Source organism: Oryzias latipes, chromosome 9 (genome assembly GCF_002234675.1).
Source record: "Oryzias latipes chromosome 9, ASM223467v1".
NCBI classification, from domain to species: Eukaryota; Metazoa; Chordata; class Actinopteri; order Beloniformes; family Adrianichthyidae; genus Oryzias; species Oryzias latipes.
In genome coordinates this window covers 14,789,394-14,812,497 of record NC_019867.2, presented here as the reverse complement: position 1 = coordinate 14,812,497, position 23,104 = coordinate 14,789,394, and the positions used below count along the sequence as shown (strand labels likewise).

At 37.7% G+C, this 23,104-nt stretch overlaps 1 protein-coding gene and 1 long non-coding RNA gene across 3 annotated transcripts in view; one reads left to right on the top strand and one right to left on the bottom strand.

Annotated features, from left to right (window-relative positions):
* Positions 1-306: 306 nt before the first annotated feature.
* tmem161b (transmembrane protein 161B) lies at positions 307-16,670 on the top strand. Its single transcript, XM_004072443.4, has 12 exons — positions 307-562; positions 5,597-5,700; positions 6,228-6,308; positions 7,872-7,969; positions 8,087-8,243; positions 9,377-9,528; positions 9,616-9,676; positions 12,124-12,264; positions 12,508-12,621; positions 12,830-13,004; positions 13,909-14,005; positions 14,098-16,670. The coding sequence occupies exons 1-12, from the start codon at positions 560-562 to the stop codon at positions 14,391-14,393; spliced, it is 1,479 nt and encodes a 492-aa protein (XP_004072491.1). The 5' UTR covers positions 307-559; the 3' UTR covers positions 14,394-16,670.
* A 3,554-nt stretch (positions 16,671-20,224) lies between these two features.
* The window catches only part of LOC105354748, a 33,127-nt gene continuing 30,247 nt past the window's right edge, over positions 20,225-23,104 (bottom strand). For both annotated transcript variants that reach the window (XR_909303.3, XR_002290847.2), the window contains one exon: positions 20,225-22,505. This is a non-coding gene — a long non-coding RNA (uncharacterized LOC105354748). The remainder of the gene's footprint in view (positions 22,506-23,104) is intronic.

The window sequence follows — 23,104 nt, the reverse complement described above, 5'->3', positions numbered from 1 at the left end:
TTTTTTCTACATCTCCACAGAACATGTCAACGCCTTCTAACAGGTAGCAACAACGGAGCTCGCATGTGTGGTTTTTGACTTTTGTGCTCATTTCCGTTCGAGGCGGTCCTTCTAAACATTCATAGACTCCTTGTTTTATCCTGCACAAAAAGACAAAATTGAATTTATTAGTAAATTAAATTTAAAATAAACGTTGTAATATTATTTTGAAGGTATATGAACCATAGTGTAACTAATTTTTTTTTTAACTTTATTTTTTTAAATAGGAATGATCACCCTTCTCCTTTCTATTCAGGCATGTGCAAGGGCACATTTCTACTCAGAGTTTTCGTGTGACCTCTATTGCAGTTGAAAATACTTGGGAGCGGAGGCTTAATTCATTGATTTTGTTCGGCAATGTTCCTTATTCGTGTACGGATGTGGTGACAGGATCAACAGGAATCCTGCTTCATTTTAGTGCACGGCAATCGCTAGAAGGTCTTATGTGCTCCTCGCCGCTCACTCTCCAAGGCAGGGTGCTCTGTGTTGCTGGGGTAGTCCGTTGTTGCACTGCATCAACATGGTGAGTAAAGACAGACAGCAAGCAGCAGACCCAAGATACCACAGTCTTTGTGAGAAGGTCAAAACGTTGTGGTTAAATTTTTATTGGGCGTGTGTTGATCTATGTATGTGCAACGCCGATATACTGCGAATGAGATTAAATGTTAGCCTAGCATGCTAGCAACAGCAGGTGCTGGTAGCCGGTGTTTTGGCTATCTATTATAACAACATATTTAATCTACTTAAGCCACGAGACTAATATTTGAGCTTACACAGTGTCCAAGTTTTTCATTCCGTTTTACATTTTTTGCAGTATTTTAAGGTTGAATTTTGATTTTTTTTAGCTATATAGCTAACGACAACTAACCTGACAGACAAGATGCACTTCAGTGATGCTAAATATCTAGTTGTACAGTTACAGGTCATGTTGACTTGTGTTCATATTAATGTCTTTATATGTTATGCGATACATATTCAAAATTAATGTTGGTTTATTTTAAATGTAGAGGTGTGAGTATTCTGCTGAGAGGCTGTGACACACGTTCTCTAGTTTGACCTCAAACAGGTGACCTGGGCTGGGTTGAACCGTTATACCTACAACCTTTAAGGTCTTTAGCATCTCTACGCCATATTGTTATTCATTGAATTAGCTTAGATTTAAATAAATACTTGCCTGCTTATTTTTTTTTTTTTTTTAGTGTAGAAACCAGATTAGGAAAACGTACATTTTTATGTTTCAATCAATGATTTTATTTTGATGATCTAAAACACCACAAACCTTTAGGACCAACTGTAACTGTAAAAGCTAAATGTTTTCTACAGGAGCTTAACTTTGAATTTTCCATCAAATGTACCCATTATTGTCTGAAATGATGCTAGCTTTCTCTAATATGCACATCACTTCGGTATCCTTCAGCAATGTCAACCGTGTGAAGCTCTTTTTTTTGTTCGTGACTTTCTATAAATGGTAATAAACATAACAGTGAGTCATTCATGTTGAAGTAAAATGCGTTTCAACATTTCTTTCATTTCAACAAAACTTTTTTTGGAATCGGGGCTTAATGTATAATTCCAAATACATGTGTGAACTTGATTGTGGTGAAAATAATCAAAGCTCTTTAAATTACAACCAATGAGTGTCTCATTGTGTAATGTGCAACTAATGAATACTGAAATGTTTTCAATTACAGTCAATAAGCAATCGATTGTCTTTACCTGATCTGCAATGTGAAGCAATAATCCCAGGTTTAATGTAATAATGTGTTCTAATGAGAATCCCTGAGTATTACATATTGGTTACCTAAAGTGTTAATCATTAATGTTTACAGAAAAGATTTTTGTAATAATTCTTTCTAATCAATCAGCAAGTGATTTGGTGACTTGATAACTTGATCTGCAATTTGTATCAATGATATCTGGATTTAATTAAATTGTATTCTGATTATAATCAATGAGTATTACATATCTGTGACATGGTGTGTGATTCACGTTACTGTTTGATAATTAATTCTTCAATAAGCACATGATTTTGTAACTTATATCTATCTGATCAGAACCAGATTACAAAAACTTTGTAAACTTTAAACTGAATTAACACAGGAGGGGTTGGTTTATATAAACTTGCTTATTTCCACTACTTTCAAGCAATAAGTCAATCTCTGCATGACTTTACTTAATAATCACTGTATTTAATTAACCAAATATGATTTAAGTGTGTCTTCGTTTTTGTTTCTGTTTTTTTTATCTATGAATTTCATCATTTCTGTAACGAGTTTGATACATTCTTATCTTTATTGTATTAACAGCAATTAATGCTTGAAATAAATCAAATCAAATCAAATAAACAAAGGTGGGTAATACATATGATTTAGTTACAAAACACTAGGTTTTTACTTGCTACATGCTAGAAAACCTAATTAGAAAACTGTGTGTCTGACTTTTTGCTTGATTGGCAGTCAGAGCTCCAAACCCTGTTAAGCAAAAATAACCAGAAGCAAAACCCAATTCTATTATTTATTTCACTTAAGCCACTGTTGATAATCATGTTGTGTTAATGATCACAGTCTTCTGGATATTATATGTTAATACTGATAGTAAAAAGTGGTAAAATAGACGAGCTCATGGTATACAAACTTAGACTTCAAGTAATGTATAAAGGAACAGAATATGAAATTGAAAGTTATATTATCAAAACAGATTGATAAATCTTTAAACTGCATTGTGTTAAAAATGTACTTATATACATATATACTCTCTTATGAAGCTGTCAAAGGTCAAATGTTTACTATATTTTAATAATGTATATGTTATTATCATATATTTGTATTTTCTCCAAAGCATAGGCATCAGAGACTCTAGTTCATTGTATGTTTCTACACTCACATTCTCTGTAGTAATGTGAATCCTGCTCTGTGTTGGATTCCTTTTTTGTTTCCCAACTTGTTGAAATTCAGCAGAAAGATTCTTTCTCAGTTCTATGGAGCATAATCTGTGTAAACTTCTATCTATATGTAAATATGCTTGTTTTTGCTGGTAAATGACAAGCTTCGGGCCCTGGAAGCTTTGGATTTCCTGTGTAGTCCAACATGAAGCAATAATTTTTCATCTGCTTTTGGTTGTATGCATGTAAACAGTACTTGTGCATGGCAGAAGAGACTTAAACACATCGTTTTTGGTAGGATTTCTGACCATCAACCAGTTTAAAAATAGCTAGTCTTTTAAAGCTAACTTCTACAGTCATCCAATCTTGGCTTAGACGTTTTCTTCCTCTGTGCTCCTCAGTCTATACTTTGACTGGGTTGTCGTTTTGCATTTTTGTATTTTGTGACAGTTGTCCAGGTAGTCTGTTGTCTTGTTCATTTTTTCAGAGTTTCAACTGTGAATTTTCTGATATGAAGGAGCGCTTTGGGAAACACACCTTTAGTTCTGTTGCATGTTCTACCTGCAACAGTCTACAAAAAGAGATTAAAATGTCTGTATCCCTTTTAGTATTCTTCATAGTATATTAAAATAAAAACACAATCAGACTTTCGATTCCCATTTCTTAAATGTTGCTCTTCTGTTTTTAAATTTTCTATTCTTAAATGTCTGATTTTCCTGTCAGATTTTGTCTTGTTTACGACATGAGCTGCTGACATCGTGGCCATGTCACTCTGGAAAGACCGATCTCTTTATTAATGGGTCTTTATCTGGTTGAAAAAATTGGTTAAGTGAGAAGTTGAGCTGCCTGTGCACCTTTCTGCCTGATGTGAGTCACAGAATACAAAGCTAGCACATCTCATTAGCATAGCAACAAGATCAGGAGTACAACCCACCAAATGTCGCACAGTCTGTTTTCTTTAGTTAGTTTTTATGAAAAGAAATTTCAAAATGCTGGTTTGCCAAAAAGTGATGTTTCCCCGGAGGTTTTAATTAAAGTAAAATGTTGGTTTGTATATATTCTTTATTGTTGATATTTAGTGCAAAGCCTAACATTGCTCTGCAAAAATGCTCCCCAATCACAGCTGTATTGATTACATCCTTATTGCTCTAGGTTCCATTATCTTAAACTTCTAACTCAAGGAATTAGACAATTCAAAGAGGGGTCACTTCAAGTGAAGCTGGAGGAAACCGTTTTTATAGCTTTTGAAGTTAATTTGATCAATAAAATAGAAGTGATGTTTTGGAGCACTTTTGGATCCTGGTTATCACTGTAGTTCTCACTTCACACCCCCTACAGGTTTCATTTGGTTGTTGTGTGAAGGGGGTCAAGCGGACTGGGTAAGATAAGGGAGTCCATGCTGGCTCAATTTCCTCCAGGCCTGCGATCCTTGCAGGTCTCCTGCAGATAATGGTCAGCTTCCACCAAAGTAAGGCTGTGTGCTTTTGACCTATATAGCACCACCATTACTCTGATGGAAGAATGTTGAGGGTAAGAGAGGTTGTGTTTGGTCACGCATTAAATCTGACTGAGCATAATTGGCAAATAAATGGCCCCCGCTCTCCCCTGAGTGACTTCAGAATAGGTATTGACTCAAGCTTTTGGAGTTTACCCCACACTGCGTGATGCCGGGGATCCTGGAGACCCGTTCAAACTCAAAGGCTTTTGCGCAGCTCGGATCATTTTCTTCAAATTTGATTTGATTTGATTTGATTTGAAGCCCAGTTTTAGTGTGTATCTTCGTAGATCTGACTGTGGACTTCAAGCCTTGTTTGGGTTTTAAATATGTCATTCAGAGAAAACAGGGAAGACAGACATTTCAGACTGATGATCCTGAATGACTTCATTGTTCAAGAATTATCACTGGTTAATTTACCTATTGGCTTTTTTTTTGCTCATGTGTGCTATAGCAGATATCAAACGTTTCCCACTGATCGTCAAAGAGAAACCAACCCACCAATTTTTGACATACAGCGAAGTGGATAAAAGCGCAGCTTGATGGGAATGATTCTGGCCTCTTAAGCCTAAGTGAATATTGATCTAAGTGTGCCGGTTTGAGATTGAGCTCCTTATGGTGTTAAATCTTTTGGTAACAACCACAGGAGCTCTGGCCTGTGGCTACACTGACATAACAAGGAACATTGGGGGAAAGATTTTTTTTTTTTTAACTCAAAGTACAGAAGTTGTTGTTCAGCAGGTGGTATATTTTTTTTCTTGTATTTTTATTTATTTGCGCTTCCTTTTTTGAGGCATTATTTTATTTCAAACAGCAGCGTTAGGGCGGGACTTTTTTTTTTTTTTTTTAATGAATTTATGTATCAGTTCAGCAGTTCTCCTTCAGGCACCAAAGAGTTGAAGAAAAAAAGCAAATTATACAGGGGCTCCTTCAAGTTTGTGGGAAGGTCGCATTAAAAAAATCACAAATATCCCGAGATAATAAAAAATAATTAATATCTTGAAATAATGATCCCATTTAAATTTTGGGTTTGTGTCTCTTGCTCTGAGTCTCACACTGACAGAATCTGGATAAAAACCAAATCATTAGCTGCAAATAAGGGCTAAAAACTTCACTTAGTGCATGTTTGGTTGATTATTATTTAAATGGAATAATTAATTTTGTCCTTTCCTTATGCATAGGGTGTGATCGGTGTGCAGCTGGTTGTTACTATGGTAATGGCCAGCGTAATTCAGAAAATTATACCTCATTATTCCTTTGCAAGATGGCTACTCTGCAGCGGCAGGTATGTGGAAAAGTTTTTCTTCGTTTTGCCAATTTACAGATAAACAGCAAACGAGGTTGAGTGTTTTTTAAGAAGCTGTTTTCCCTAAAGGATGATTAATTACACATCAAAATTAATGAGCTATTATTGCAAGATTAAAAAAAAAATCTGTTGTGCACTGAGCAATAGTCTTTAACAAGTCGAGCCCTTTTTTTTATCACACCGTCATTTGTATTCCAAGACCCTTTGTATTCCAAGATATATTTTAAATGATTCTCATCATTTTTTTAGAACATTAAATCAATCTTTTCATACTCCAAAAAAGGTGAATTGGTGAGAAGTTTTCTCTTTTTTTATTTTTATACTTCAACACTATTAGAAATTCAGAGAGTTCTGCTTTGTAAACAAACATTTGGAGACCATGTAGCTTTATTTTTAGTTGATTTCTCTCTGATCACAGCTTTGTGTTGTCTACTTTCCTTTTTTCCACCTCTGTTTTGGATCTGACATCACCCTGTGATTATTTATTATTATTTTTTTCCACCCAGTTTGCGGTGGTATCAGCACCCAACAGAGGATGAGTTGAGGAATCTGGCAGGGAAACAAAAAGGGCCGAAGAGGAAAGACAGGTATGTTGGAGGGATGACCAGAAATGGAAGGGGTGTCTTTAGTTAAATAGGAAGTGGGGGTCAGAGAGGGGTATCTTTTTTTAAATGACAGAACAAAAATTAGATTAAGAAAACAGAAAAATAAATGTGACTTAATGTATCTTGTGGCTTGGGGACCATTGCTTTTGTTTGTTTGTTTTTTGTTGTTTTTTTTAGAAACTTGACTCTTGAAAAAAGTGGTTTCTAAGTTTCCAAAGCATCATTATATTTTCAAAGTGTTCACATGTCCTGCTTTGATTCTTGTAGGTGATTTTCCTCAGGATTGCTTTGTAACTCCAACTGCTGCTCATGTTTAGGGCTCGAGGCAAAAGTGGAATCATATTCTGAGTGTTTGAATTTTTTTGCATCCTCTTCCCTAAAGTGTGAATTTAAATGGAAGGAGCATTTGGAAGTTGGCCCTTATCATTTGATGTGATGTTTTGGAGCTCAAAGTAGTTTTGTGTTGCAGTTTTGGGCTGGCATGTGAGAGGCAGGTCAGATCTGTCAATCAACAACTGCTTTAAAGTCTTGGAGAGGGGAAAAACCCATAAGAAAATGTAATTCCTGCGCCACTGAAATGATTCTTTGTATTCGGTGTATTGTTCCTCAGCAAAGTAAATAACAATAAGTGAAGTTTACCACAAAAAGTTTGAAGTGTAAGTTTATTTGGTTCTACAAACATAAAATTGTACAACTTTTAAATGATAAATCAGCATTAAACAAGAAGGAATGTGCTGAAACATCATCCTTATCAAAGCCCATCCAAATAATACAATTTACACAGAAACAAAACCAAACATCAAACATTGAAGTAAAGAAGTAAAGTAACATTACTAACACATTATACCACTGCCTGTAAAAATACTTGAAAATACTCTATTCTGATTGGCTGCTGGGTTTGGATTAAAAAGTGATAATGCACAGGGATAACACACACCGAAAAAAGAAGTTCCAGTCACACAGCTTAAATGTTCTCTATTACTGCGCTGACTTCTTTAAAACAAACCTTTGCTTAATCCTCTGGACAAAAAAGGCAGCACGTAACAAATGGTCCGCTCTTTGTGGAAAAGCGACCCAAACCGAAAAAATAACAAGAATAAAGTACTAAAAACTAATTGAATATTTATTTCTTTTGTAAGTGACCATCATTTTTTATTCTATATGCTAGTGATTCAAGTGATGCCCCAGTAAGAGTATGTTGTGTCCTCTGGCCTCCATGTCAAACTTTTGTAACATTTGATTAAAAGATTCTCCCGAGCTCAATTTCAAGTGGCAGGGTTATGGACTTCCAATAAGCTCACTCCTGATTGGCAAGAGAGGTTGCCATAGAAACATTGACATTGGCATCCATATATCCAAAAAATGGTGACTAAATTGGAGCTGGAAATGTGCCATTTTCAGTCAGTGACGTCAGAGTCACTCGATCCAGTTTCGTATACAGTCCAAACATTTGTTCTGGTTTTTTAAAATTATGCTTTTTTGTATCTTAAAAATGCCCTTCCGTTTCTTTGTAATGTTTTCTTTTTCTTCTCTCTACTCTTCAAGGAAATACAATGGTCACATAGAGAGTAAACCATTAACAATTCCAAAGGACATAGACCTGCAGCTGGAGACAAAAAGCATCACAGAAGTCGACACTTTAGGTATACATTTGAAGTTAAAGTGAGATTTGTAAAATATCCTCCATTTATGCTGCTGACTGTTTAACAGAGGCGTGTTCTGTACTTGAGTGTTCTCTCCTTTTCTTTTTTTGCCTGCAGCATTACACTACTTCCCAGAGTTCCAGTGGCTGGTTGATTTCACAGTGGCAGCAACTGCAGTCTATCTGATAACAGAGCTTTACTACTGTGCAGTTCAGCCCTCAAGAGAGATGAACATCAGTGTGGTCTGGTGCCTACTTGTACTTGCCTTTGTCATGTATCCTTCTATATCAACCCTTTTTTTTAAACCTTTAATGCATTTTTGTCTGGATTGTTGTGTTGTGGTCTTATCATCCTTGTTCTAAACATCTGTATTCAGGGTTTGTTTTTTGGTTTTTCTCCTGTACACATTTCTTTGAATCATTCCCAGTGTGAGTTGTGGAAATGTTTGTTTGTAAAAGAGATCAAATCATGTGATGTAAAATAACACGTGCGACTCTCCTGATTCTAATCCCTCAGCCGTTTTGCTCTGCTCAATGGTGGTTTAATAATATAGATTATTCTTACCTTTCAACCAAAGGGATCAATCTCTCCAGTTCTTCCTCTCAGACCTGGCACGCCGCCATCACTTGGTGTGTCATTTCCTGCCTGGCTCACAGATTGGAAGTCCAATTTTCACAGCCAAAACTTACTGATAGCCCGGGGGAAAGGACAGGCTGGGGAATTGATGAAATGGGACTATAAACATGATAGATAGGTGGGACCAATATATTAATTTAATGCTTGATTTCAGTTTTCCTATTTCAGCTTTGATGACACGTTGAAGGCTTCTGCCCTGCGGATCAGCTGCACATTTCTCCACGGTTCTCTCGCACATCTAAAACAGTGAGGTTCCTCAGGTGTTATCACGTGACTGTATTTATTTTGTACTTCCACTCGTTTGTTGTAATGAGTGACAGGTGGCTCTTCGTCTGTTCATTGGTGACGAGAGGCCAGTACGGTTCCATTGGGATTGTAGCTCTCCGTGTCAAAGCTATTGAGTTACTCTTGTTGAAGCTCACAAAATGATGCGTACCAAAAGAAAATATCCATTAGCTTGAAAGCTGTGGCTAAACTGGAGAGAAGTGAGTGCGATGCGGCGCCTTGGAATGCTGGAGGTTAATCTCCACAGTGATCAGATCACTGGGTAGTTGAATAGATAAAGTACTGGAACCTTGCTTGCATGTGCCTGAAACCAAGCCCCATGCATCCTCCACTTAATGCTGTTCGTTCGGCATTAGGGGACTGTGAATTGACATGAATTTTGTTTACTTTATAAAAATGGAAAGTGAGAAAAGTTTTTTTTTGTAGAGACTATCTGTTACGCATGTCACTCTTTGGTTTTCCTTGACTTGTGTGTGTGTCCTTCAGTAAGACACTTTTCTCCATAACGGCTCACTATTTCAAGCTGGAGGAAGGAGGCGAGCGCTCCCTCTGCATCACGTTTGCTTTCTTCTTTTTTGTCAAAGCCATGGCCATTCTCATCGTCACTGAAAACTATTTAGAGTTTGGTCTGGAGGCAGGTTAGTGTTGTGCACGTTCTCTCAAGTGACCTAACAAAGCTTGTGTTCGTAATGAAACTCACCTTTGAATCGATTCTTCTTTTTAAGGTTTTGCTAATTTTTCTGACAGCGCTCAACAGTTTCTTGATCATCAAGGTCTAGAGTCACAGTAAGTCCCAATTAGTATTTATCCATTTCGCTTCTACTTTATATAGTTCTAGTGACTGAAAATGCTTTGAGTCAATTCATATTCCTATTTTAATGCTTTCTTGGCTTTTTAGTGGAGGCAGTTATATAATAATCATGCATTTTGTGATACAAGCATGGAATTGGACATGGATGTACCTTAGGAACCCCTCTTTCAGAAACCACATCTGCCAAATCCAAGATTTTAAAATATTTACATCGTATAAATATAAAATATGTATATAATAGTGTTCTGTAGGTACCTCTTAAGTTAAAAGACTGCATTTTGTGCATGAACAGCCCAATTTGTTGAGACTGGGGCAAATAGAAATCAAACATTTTTGTAACAATTGAGTGTATGGCCGCCATCTTCAAAAATGGTCGCCGTTTGTGGATTTTTCTTGTGCCAAATGTGCTTTTCTGGAAGAGGGCATCCTAAGCCATGGCAAAGTGGGTGCTTGTAACCACAAAATGCACGATTTGTCCGAAATATCAACCTGACCGGCACCGCTATTGTTCTCAAATATGTCCAAAACTGTCTTAATTTGCATCAGTACTAAAGGAGTGAATAAACCATAAAGTAGTCTAGATAATGTTAGCATTTAGAAAGCTTTAAGCTTTTACTCATGTTTTTACAGCAAAGCATCCCTGAAATGTGTTTTCAATCCATTTTTTCAAACACAAAGGGTTCAGTTATTGGCGACCGTTTAAAATGAGGTTTTAAAGTAAAAAGAACATGACCATTCCTCTCTGCTCTCAAACGCTGTTGGTATTCAGGATCCAGAGTGAGAGTCAGCAGGTCATAGAGTTAACAGTGAGTTAGGTTTAATTTAACCAAAGGTACTTAAAAAACGTATGAGCTTCTTCTTTGATTGCAGAAGTGGCAATGCAGTAGGTCAAAAATCTGTGTCAATATCAGAGAAAGTACACAAGGGTGTCACTGAGTCCACTAGTGATGACACGGGGTAGCTGAGCCCTAAAAAGAAAATTTGGCCGGTTCTGATGGTCCCTCTCAAGTCCTTCGCCAGTCAATCCATAGTAGATGAGTAGATGACAGTCTTCTTAAACCTCTGGAGCTCCACTAGTTCCTCATGGAATAAATATTTCAGGAAATACCTGTGCATGTCATTTCCAGACAAAAGTTACACATCATTCAAGTCGCTGAACATAACAACTAAGCCTGTCTTTCAATTTAAGCTTCATTGTTCACGAGAAAAATCCGCTTGTGCATTTTACACAAAAGTAAAAGTAAAAAAAAAAAAGGAATTGTCCACACACGCTGTAGAAATCCTCCAGTCAGAGAAGCACATGTTTCAGGGATGATGAGCAGAACAGTGAGCCACTTAGCAGGTGGCTGCACAACCAAGTGACACTGAACATTTTCACTCTTTATACTTTCATTTAGTTCAGTTTGCTGTTGCGTGAATGGATCAAACCAAATGGAAACATCATAGAGCTCCAGCAACTGGGCTTTTGGGGAAATATAGCCTAAATTGAACAGGAACATAAAACCATGACTAAGAACCCCAATTGCTCCTACAAGTCCAAATATTACTTAAATGGTTTAACACAATCATATTCAGAGCTACACAACTGGCTTTTGTTTCACCGTTACTTTTGGGTTTAAATCTGCTTTTTTGTCTGAACTATATCAGGGTGTGTACACTGGTTAGCTGAGACCCTTGTTTGCCACTGTTACTTTCAATAAATCGAAAAGGAACAAAAATAAAACTCAGAAAAGAAAAAGAACAATGCACAACAAATAAACCACTGGGATCCAAATTTCTCAAACGTTTAGGTACATGTTATTACAGTTTTACTTATATTATTTACAGCACTTACAAGTACATATGTCAAAATTGTACATGTGTATTTGTAAATACTATTTGTCTGCGTCAACCAAAAGATTCTGCCAGGTGTGCAAACCTCCAACCAAGACAAGTTTATCCAAATGTGCTTCTATTCTCAAATCGGCGCATCTTCCAAAAGAAGAGGACCACAGCCTTTAACTGTGTCCCACTGAGCAGCAACACAGTGTCAGCTACCTCCAATCAGCTAGTGACAGTTTTGAGGGCAACCTGTGGACAAGAGACAAAAAAGACCACACACAACACGTGGCCCAAGGCCCGTAATGCCAGACAACCAGACTTCACTTGTTTGATCCGCACCAGAGATCACTTGAGCCTTCACACTTGTCCAACAAAGCAGTCTAAGAAAATTAAACTTTATACTAACCAAATGCATCAACAGGAATGTACATTTATTGAATCATTGACCTCTAAACTCAGAAATTACCAAAAAAATATGGACAAATGTCAAATCATTTTTGTTAATATTTACCCCCCCCCCCCCCCCTCCCCTTCTTTTGGTTTCTCCTTAATCCAAACTTGCTTTAAAATCTCCCAACATTTGCTGTCTTTTTTTTAACAGAGGTCCGATATCTAAATTCTCCTTCAAGCTGATACTGGCTCTGCTGTGTTCTTTGATTGGAGCGTTTTTAACGTTTCCCGGGCTGCGACTGGCGCAGATGCACCTAGATGCTCTTAATCTAACTACAGACAAATTAATACAGTGAGTATTCTCCCACAACACTTTCTACTGTGTAATTTATTGTGCGTTCTATTTGTGCAATTATTGTCCTCTGCTTGTGTCAAGACGGATATCAATAGCGTTTGGTTTTATACACTCTATTAAAGTGTTGGAGATGGAAAAATGTTCACAATTTACTGAAAAATTATGACTTTGTGAATCTTACTGAAATCTTCCATCAGTGTTTGCTAATTAAATAATGAAACGTTTTCAATTTGTTGATAGAACTCTGCTTCATATCAACTTCTTGTCCCCCCTCATCATGGTCCTGCTGTGGGTGAAGCCCATCACCAAGGATTACATAATGAACCCCACTCTAGCAAAGGAGAGTGTGCCTTTGTAAGTAATGGCAGCATAAAGATTATACTAACCAAAACACTATCTTCCACGTCTGTCGTTTAACATTGTGCACATTTCTTGTGTGTTTTGCTAGAACCATTCAGATACCGCACAAATGACGTTCTGTTTGCAGACCAATAAAAAAAAACAAATGTCCCCTCCTCTTTTTCCATCCCATCTCTGTCTCCTTCCTTTCCGTTATTGTTAGGATGACCGAACAGGCGTACGACACTTTGCGGTTGTGGATCATCATACTGATGTGTATACTCAGGCTTGCCATGATGAGATGTCATCTGCAGGCCTACCTCAACCTGGCCCAAAAGAGCGTGGACCAGATGAAGAAAGAAGCAGGGCGGATAAGTACTGTAGATTTGCAGAAGATGGTAATTTTTATTTTTTTTACGCGTGGCTGATGTTGATATTTTGTTGCTCTTATGGTTGCTACCCAGCAAATCTTCTCTATAATTCAACATAATACAACATAACTATGATATGGTATGTTGAGAAGTAAAAACAAAACAACCATATAAACACACTGAACTCCCTTGACTTCTTTTGTAGTTGCAATGGGGTGGCAAACAATACAGAACACAAAGTACTGTCTGTTCTGTTTGCTTTTCAAACAGTCAAACTGCTTTTCTTCTAATTTCAACTTCCTGAAAGAGGTTTTGTTCACTAAAAAAATGTTTGATTTTTAGTAGATGATCAAAAAGGTCTGAAAAGTAGATGCAAACATTGTGGAGGTCTTTAAGAAATTAAGGTTTTGGTTGAGTTATTACAGAAATAAGCTTTTGTGTACACGTGCAGTTATACAAACAAAGATTTTATATTTATTGTGGGCATTTCCATACAAACTGCAGCCATAATTTTTTTATCCAAGCCATTGGTTTTGTTTATGCTTTTATGAAATATATTAACTTTAATAAATAAATTGTGTTACCTCTTTAAAAATAGGTGTGATTTTACGTTTTTTATTTTTTATTTGTCAGAATAAATACCTGGAATAAATACATTTGACTGTTGATGTTTGAGTTCGGTCATTGAAAATGTCGACAGTTTCACTCAAAAGTCAACACTTTCTGAAAGGCTTTTCAATGACAATGGAGATAAAAAGGTACATTTTATAAGTCCAGTGATGCCTGCGTTTAAATGACTTTTTCACCATTTTAGATTAGAAATCAAATCTTTACCATTAGTAAAACCAGCACTTTTGGAGGATAAAGCTTCTGCTGCCATGTTGCAAAATGTGTGCACTTACTTTTCATACAAATTCTTATCTGTCCTCAGGTTGCTCGGGTGTTTTACTACCTATGTGTGATCGCACTGCAGTATGTGGCGCCGCTGGTCATGCTGCTGCATACAACTTTCCTGTTAAAAACCTTAGGTAAGCCTGTGCCCCAGAACTGGTGCAGTAAAAGGATTTGGATCCTACTCCTGACATTGAAGAGTTTTCTTCCTCTGCTTCATACATGAAAGGTGGTCATTCCTGGTGGGTGTATACCGAAGAGGACATGCCTTGCACCTACGAGGTGAACTCAGACTCTGTGGGGGAGTTAGACCAAACCGCTGCTCCAAAACCAGCTTCAGTGGTAGAGACAGGAGCACGCGCATCCGTAGCTCATTTCTCAGTGGCTCTTGGGGGCCTGCAGACTGTTTTTAGTCCCCTTCTGTTCCGGGGGCTTTTCTCCTTCTTCACTTGGTGGATTGCCGCCTGCCTGTTCTCCACCTCTCTGTTTGGCCTCTTCTACCACCAGTATCTCATGGCAGCATAGCATCAACAGTCCAGCAGGGGCATCTAAACCACCACAGTGCTACCATACTCAGGCTAGATGGGGAGAACTGTGTGTGGAGGGGAAGGGCACTGATAACTCTGCTGTACAGCCCTTCTCTGCCCTCCTCCGTGGTGGACGACCTCCCAGTGACTGAACTTATCAGAGCTCCTGGTTTTATTTCCAGTGCTTCCTCTACAGACGACTGTGAACTCCTGTTTGTGTTTTACTACCATGCCCTTTCATTTGGGTAAAAAAGCTCTAGATCTTAATAAGAAACTTTATCATAAGAGGAGGGTTTATTTCTTACTCTTTAAAATTGTAAAAAAAAAAAAAAGAAAGTTCATTTAAGTTTTTTTATTGGGGGGGGGGGTCATTTGAACAATCCCATGTAGTGAATCAATTTCTTAAACTCTGTTGTTTATCTGTTTTGCTGTTTTTACATGGCAGGTAAAAAAAAAAACAGATTTTAGACCAATACCTGTTCATTTTGATTTCTATTCTTGGTTAATTTTTTAGTCATTTGTAATTCTTGTTTTAGCTTTTTTAGACTCCTAAAGCATGAACACATGCAGCTGAGCTCCTTGAATTTAGGTGTCTAACTAACTACCTTGTATTCCAAGTCTTATTATTGCACTTCTTAATGAGTGTTACTGTTCCACAGTGATGCTTTGTAAAGATGCCACCCTCACATTAGAAAATGTCTCAAACGCATCCAACATGACTTTGTCATCATATATTCAAATTTAGAAGGTTTACTTTTTTTTAAGGAAACTGGTAACTGCCATACTTGATGGGCCTTGTGTTTGTCTCTTATAAAGGTGATTTCTTTATTCAACAAAAGTTTTCTTCGGTCTTTTACTATATTTTCAAACAGAACAGTGAGCTGCTGTTTCATAGTAGGAGGAGGAGGAGGAGGAGGGAGAAGCTGCACAGCTGCTGGGAAAGTGCAAAAGGAGATGCAGTTTGCACGGGGAGGGCATCTCATTGACCGAAATCTGATTTCAATCTAGTCTAACTTAACAAAATGTGCATTTTTGAAATGACAAGCGTTCCAGTAGAATCGTAATGTTTTTAATCAACATGTTCTGGACTGTTTTTAGCAGCCACTTGAGCGTTCCACACTGTTTTTTTTTAAGCGGCAAAGGTTACTCGAAGGGAAGGCAGCGGCGAGGCTGTAATCTGAAAGGGCATTGGGATCAAAAGCCGGCCATGTCAGCTGTTGATGATGAAATACAACTTTTATGTTCTGCAACCTTGTTTATTTTTTTCTTTCCATGTTGGTTTTTGTCTGTATGGGAGAATTGCTGACTTGCAAAATTGTGCCAAGTAAGCCCCCCGCCCCCTTCACTCCCCCTGATTGTGGTTGCTGTATGTTTTATACTCACTTGTGTTTAAAAAAAACTGTACCACAACTTTGCTGCTTTTAGTCTAATCCTGGTACAGAGAAAATCTGATTTCTTTTTTTAAAATGTTATCAAAACTCGTTACATCGTATTTTTTTTGTGTCTTAATATACGCACAAATTGTCGTGATAAGGATTGCTGGCAAACACGATTGTCCAGTCGTATCAGGAATGTAGGGGTTATGGTGCCAGGTATTAACAGCCGGTGCGTTCCTGGCCTGACATTTCAGCAGGATGATCATCATCTTAACATAAATGAAATATATGAAAATAATTGCTTTTTTCTATTTTTGTGTACACAACAAAGTCCAGCATCATCATATCAACACTTCAGCTCCTGATGTCAGAAGTCTTAGCTTTAGTTTGATTGCACATAATGAATGTATCCATCCTGCCTAAATTTTAGAAAATCCTTTTTGGTTGATTTAACACCTTTTTATCTGCGGTTAAAACTATTTTTTAATCTTTCTAATCTCAATTTCACAAAAAAGTATTCAAATTTGATGATTTCCTTTATAAATTGATTTAATTGCTTTTAATATGTATTCATTGTTTGGAGTCCTGTAAACATTTCTAATTTGAAGGTACCCGTTTGTGTTGTTGTCGGTGTGCAAGATGGCAGAAAATCAGTTTTGTTTGACAAATCAATTGCAAGCTAACCTTTGTTCGATGAAGTGCTTTGGAGATGTAAACTGGATAGCTAAAACTTTCAGTTTCATTGACCTATTGGGGCATAAAGATTTTAGTTTGTTTCCATTGAAAGTGTTTCATATTCACTGTTTGGTGTGAAAAGTGAATGATACACCTCATTGTTCTTTAATGTATTTATTTCTGCTTTCAATTTTGTCCTAAATAAATTATGATACTTTGTTCAATTTTTTTTAGCTTTTCTGGACTGAGATGTCTGAGGTCTTTCCAGGTATCTGTTGTAGCCACTCCTCCAGCTTGGGGGTTACTGCCCCGAGTGCTCCAAGTACCACAGGCACCACTGTTACCTTCACTTTCCAGGCTTTCTCCAGTTCTTCTCTGAGTCCCTGGTATTTCTCCAGTTTCCATGTTCCTTCTTCCTTCTGTTCCCATCGCTTGGCACTGCCACATCCACCACAACGGCTTTCCTCTGTTCTTTATCCAGTACTACAATCCTGTCCACAGGATCTTTGCTCTCTCATTCCCTACCATTTTCCAAGGGGTTTCCCATTTTGACCTTGGGGTCTACAGTTCATATTCTATCATATTCTACACATGTTATATATGTATGTACAGTACAGACCAAAAGTTCTCAAAGAGTTTTCTTTATTTCCATGACTATGAAAATTGTAGAGTCACACTGAAGGCATCAAAACTGTGAATTAACACATGTGGAATTAGATAACAAGAAAGTGTGAAACAACTGAAGAAAATATGTAATATTCTAGGTTCTTCAAAGTAGCCACCCTTTGATTTGATTACTGCTTTGCACACTTGTGAGGAAACTGGTTATTCTAAATAGGACTGTAAATAGGAAAATTCGTACCCACAGCTTCCTGCACACAGAAACAAATTAAATAATGACTCAGAGACAATACTTATCTTTTTTGAGGAAGTTTTGCTTCGTACAAACAGCACAGACATTTTGTACGAAGGGGACAGACAGATGAACATGATGCATTCAAACACTCTTGGCATTCTCTTGATGAGCTTAAAGAGGTAGTCACCTGAAATGGTCTTCCAACAGTCTTGAATGAGTTCCCAGAGATGCTTAGCACTTGTTGGCCCTTTGCCTTCAGTCTGCGGTCCAGCTCACCCCAAACCATCTCGATTGGGTTCAGGTTTGGTGACTGTGGAGGCCAGGTCATCTGGCGCAGCACCCCATCACTCTCTTTCTTAGTCAAATCGCCCTTACACAGACAGGAGGTGTGTTTGGGGTCATTGTCCTGTTGAAAAAGAAATAATGGTCCAACCAAATGTAAACCGGATGGAATAGCATGCTTCTGCAAGATGCTGTGGTAGCCATACTGGTTCAGTATGCCTTCAATTTGGAAAAAAAATCCCCAACAGTGTCATCAGCAAAGCACCACCACACCTCCTCCTCCATGCTTTACGGTGGGAACCAGGCATGTAGAGTCCATCCGTTCACCTTTTCTGCGTCGCACAAAGACACTATGGTTGGAACCAAAAATCTCAAATTTGGACTCATCAGACCAAAGCACAGATTTCCACTGTTTTCCCAATTTTTCAGACCGACTGACCTTCATTTCTTAAAGTAATGTACTCGTTAAAGTACTCGTTTTTCTGTACTTAGCTGCTTGTTTTTTTTTTGCCATAATACAAATTCTAACAGTCTATTCAGCAGGACTGTCAACTGTGTATCCGGCTGACTTCTGCACAACACAACTGATGGTCCCAGCCCCATTTATAAGGCAAGAAATCACACTTATTAAACCTGACAAGGCACACCTGTGAAGTGAAAAACATTTCAGGTAACTACCTCTTGAAGCTCATCAAGAGAATGCCAAGAGTGTGCAAAGCAGTAATCAAATCAAAAGGTGCTACTATGAAGAACCTAGAATAGGACATATTTTCAGTTATTTCACACTTTTTTGTTATGTATATAATTCCACATGTGTTAATTCACAGTTTTGATGCCTTCAGTTTGAATGTACAATTTTCAAAGTCATGAAAATAAAGAAAATCTTTTAATGAGAAGGTGTGTCCAAACTTTTGGTCTGTACTGTATGTATATAAATTATGCGAGAAATTTGTAGATATTGGACCAAAAAGTATGCTTAAAAGTATTACTATAATGTTTATACAAAAGAAAGTCTGAATAATTCAAAGTGTGTTTGTGCATTAATATGATAATAATCTTTTAGGTAAACCAACAAGATTCTAGTAAATGTGATAAAGAAGAATAAGCTTTTCTTGTTTTAAAATGATGCAAGTGTACTAGTGAAGCTAGATTTTTTTTTTTTTTTTTTAGATTGACTAGTGATTTATTTTTTTGGCCTTAGGGGGTGTAAAAAAAATGAAAAGGGCTACTTTTTTTCTAACCCTTGTGCTATTTTAGGCACATTAATGTTGGGAGTTGTGTCATCTAGACCCACTAGACAGTGCTCTGAACCTATTTTCTTCAATGATTTGTGAACCTCACTGGTGTCGATGGATTAGATGAAATCTTTCCACCTTTATCCACCTTTGTAATGGTAGGGAGAACACGTCAATGTAAGGGTGGGGTCATCTAAGATAGCACAAGGGCTAAGAATGGATGCCTTTTTGTGGTATTAACCTGTGGATATCTGGAAGTCTCGCAAAATATTTTAATTTACAATCATCTTTGATTGTTTTATTCCGACTGGGAGACGAGAAGCTCATGATCATCTCTATCCAAATGAAAGTTAAGGCTGTGGACCTGAAAGCATTTTGTAACGCCTGCTTCTTTTCGGATCCCCAAGGTCTCAGACGAGTATTAAAATTTGAAGAGCTCAATGCATTTCCGCGTCTGTAGGTTCGAAATGCTCTGCGTTGTCTTGCTAAGTAGCCCTGATTTGAGGCTGTCAATGGCCATCGATTTGCTTTTCCTATGGTGGCGTCTCCTTTCTGCGGCCAAAATGACAAACGTTCCCAAACTCCTCCAAATGCGTGCCATTCTCTGGGAATAACATCAGGCCAGTTAATACAGGACTTAAGTGCCATTGTCCACACGAGCAGAAAATCTGGGCTGATGCATTCATTCATAGGTAGACAGATCAATAAGACAGCCTCCAAAACAAACCAGTGGAGAGGTTCCTTTATTCCTCTTGAGTGGGGCCTATTCACCGAAGTCCCTTCTTCATGGTGCAGCGTGGATCTCCGATTCAGGAAAGGAAGCCGAAACCCCCACCCTTCCTTCCCCAGCGGATAGGAGAAGTGAGAAACTTCTGAAGGGGGTGACGCTACAAAAGCAGGCTTTCTGTCTAACACAGAAGGGTGATCCCATCCTCATCTTGATTGAGAGAAGCAGCGGCCATACTCACATGATTGACCTGACCTTGTAGCATGAATGGTTGACAAGAGCACACTTTACATAGCTTGAACTATTGTGACCCACTTTTTAAAAAAAAATGTTTTTAACTAAAATTGCTCCAATTATAAGATTGATGCAGGAAAAAAAAAAAAAAGAAAAAGCTTACTGCTGAACGGAGTGCCAGTTACAAATTGGCCGACTGAGATCGGTGTACAATTATCTTCAATGTAAAACATGGGATCATCATCTTTTCAACAGTCTTTGACAACAGTCAAAAGAGCAACACAAAGCATTTTACTGTCTTGATGTGTAAGCCAAGTACTTCATTTTTTTCTACATGATGTATTATATAAAAAAGGGAAAATAAAGGTGAAGCTATTTAGGAACAGCTTTATGTTAACAAAAACGATGCTTTCCACAGTGAGACAAAATGTATTTTTACAGGTGTGATGATAGCAAAAAGGTTTATTAATTTCTATTTGGCCAAAAAAATCCACATTTAAACAAACGAATACACTGAAATTTTTAGTTATGCAAAGTGAAACAAAGGGAGGGGATTAGTGGTGACCTACATTGCCCAGCCAATTACTTTTTAGTCTTTTTGTAATGAATATAATGTGAAAATTTAAAACATAGTATGTAATGTATAAAAAAATATGTATAAAACAATATTTTCCACCATGAAACAAACCAATAAGTTTTATTTCCACCACTTGCCAAAAATGTTTAAATGGTATTCTCGATCATTGTCAAAGTGTGAATCCACAAAAGGTGTGTAGTAAAAATGAAAAGGTGAGTGTGCTCCTGTGATAATCACACGTTTTTTTCATCGTCTCTGATCAACACTTTCCTTTTTTTATTTTTTTTTAGATCTTAACTCTGCAGCTTTCTGGATACCATCACAAAAATATTGCAATAATAGGACTTCTATTGAAATGTGTGCTCACACGCTCACACTTTTAATGTGAAAAGAGTTCTGTGACATAGATAAAAGGCCCTGTTTCTAATTTTATCCTGGTATTATGAGGGAAATTAGAGTTAGGGTTAAAGTTGGCATTTTTTCTGTATTAAGGAGCAGCTCTGCTTCAATTTCAGAGAGGACCATACCCCAAAAACCAAATAGTTTTTAGTGTACTTTGTGGTTGGTTAAAAAAATGTCAACTAAAATCAAGATAAATGGGAAATCCAGATGGATGAGTAGAATTTTGAGTCTTAAAGAGAAGTGATTTGAAATGATCTTTGCACATTTCCCCACAACGTTTAAGGAATAATAAAAAAAAAAAAAAACTCCCGCTGTGTCCCACGCCCCTCCATGTGACTTTATTTCACCGTTCCTTCACAACATAAAACCAACAGAGTGGACTGCCCTCTAGTGCCACCGACCGTGTGTGACAGTGCGTGGAGGAGGGGTAGGGCGTCAGCCTGCTTGTTTTGTGCATTAGCAGAATTCTTGCTTTTCAGTACCGTCCAATCAGAGGGCCCCTTGGTAACTTGTTCATACATCCAGCAGAGCGAAGGTGGCGAATGCAAATGCTCGGAGATCAAGGTCTCTCTTTGGCAGCGGTGCAGCACTTGTTTCTCCCCTTTCATGTTGGAGCGATGATGGTGATAATACGAAGGGAGGACAGGCCTCAGATTGAGCCGGAAGAAGAATAAGAGATCTTTTATATGGAATGCTGCATCATATGATATCAGTGTCAGTCACTGCTGCAGGTGACTGACAGTTTATTAAAAAAAATTGGGGGAAAGTCAATGCCGTCTTCATCCATTCTTCTTCGTTGCAGGAACTTTGATGCACTCCAGCAAAAGTGGGGCTTAAAGTAGGACAAAGGAAGTGCAGTGTGCATCATTTTGTATTCTTGGGGATTTCCACTTCAATAAAAGAATGAACGCAGTTTTATTTTTTTTAAACATAACTTTTATGCATTTTAGCAATTGCATGCACTTTTAAAACGTGCACAAATTTGAGAGCGTACACACAGAGGCACATGCGCAAACACAACTGCTTCTTTTTCTTCATCTCCCCTTATTGTTCTGCGTGCCTTAGGTCCAGCAGAGTTCATTTTCAGTATTATATTTCATTAGGAAGATAATTCACATCACATTCATGGAGCACTTCAACCTCCAGCTCCTCCCACGCACAGCTGTAAAACCAGTCTATGCTCAAATTAAGACAATTTAAAGGCATTGTTTTTTAGGAACTGTGAGGGCGAGTGGAATGTGAGGTGTGAATGCTGAGCATTGCTCTGGTTAAAGGAGAAAATTAGTTAGTTAGCCTGAGAACAATGAACGGCTTTTGGGTTGTGTTTATTTATTTGTTTTTTGCAGTTTTTTTTTTTTTGGGTTGTTTTGAATGCATAAGGAGAAAGGAAAAAAATATTGGAACGTGTTCAAGGCAATAAATTGAAATAAACAAGCCATCACATTAGAGAAACCGATTTGTCCGACGTTTCTGAGAATTAGGTCACTTTGCCCGTATTTAGGATCCAATCATGATCTCCTTCAGAGAGTCCATTTGTCTTTTGATCCAGTTTGTGTGTCACAAGGTTACATATTCATACCATGTTGCTTCATATGACCTTTGACCTCTGACTGCAGCCCATCAGAGGGCGCGGTTGGAGGGCCGCCGGAGTCCTTTACAGCGGTCCCGGGGGAAACTGACCCCCCCGCCCCCGGACACTGCTTCCCCCAATGACTCTCAACAAGTTGAAGCCTCTTTTGCTCGACTCTGCAGGGGGAAAAAAAATGTGAGAGAGAACTCATGAGATAAAATAATTGTTTGTGACTGACACCTGAAATTCCTGTTATTTCTGTATATGCATAAAAAGCGGATGTTTTGACAAAAAAGAAAGTCTTTCCAAAATGATGTGTTTTTCCCTCTTGAGGCGGATTCAATTTGAACACACACAAACTTTTCCTAAATGCAGCAATATTTCACTTAGGCATATGAAAAGAGGAAAACTAGAAGAAAGCAGCACTCTCACCATTTTTTCTTAAATGAAAGATTGAAAATAACACTCACTTTTAGCACATTAGAGCGAGAATATGATAAAAATGCTAAATTTCTTTTGAAGGCATTTCTTTTATTATTATTCCTACAAAAAGATTATTATATCGTGGAGGTAAATGCATCCTGAGCAAAAAAGCAACTCTCATTCGTCTTCAACAATGCATAGCTGTAAATTATGGAATTATCTGATGCTGCTGCGTGGAGAAAAAAAAAGAAGTGCTGAGGCTGAGATGAAAGAAGGTGGTGCAAATAATGAAAATGGCGTGAAGAAAAAAAGACAAACTGCACACACAAATATCCGCCAGCATGAAGTCAGT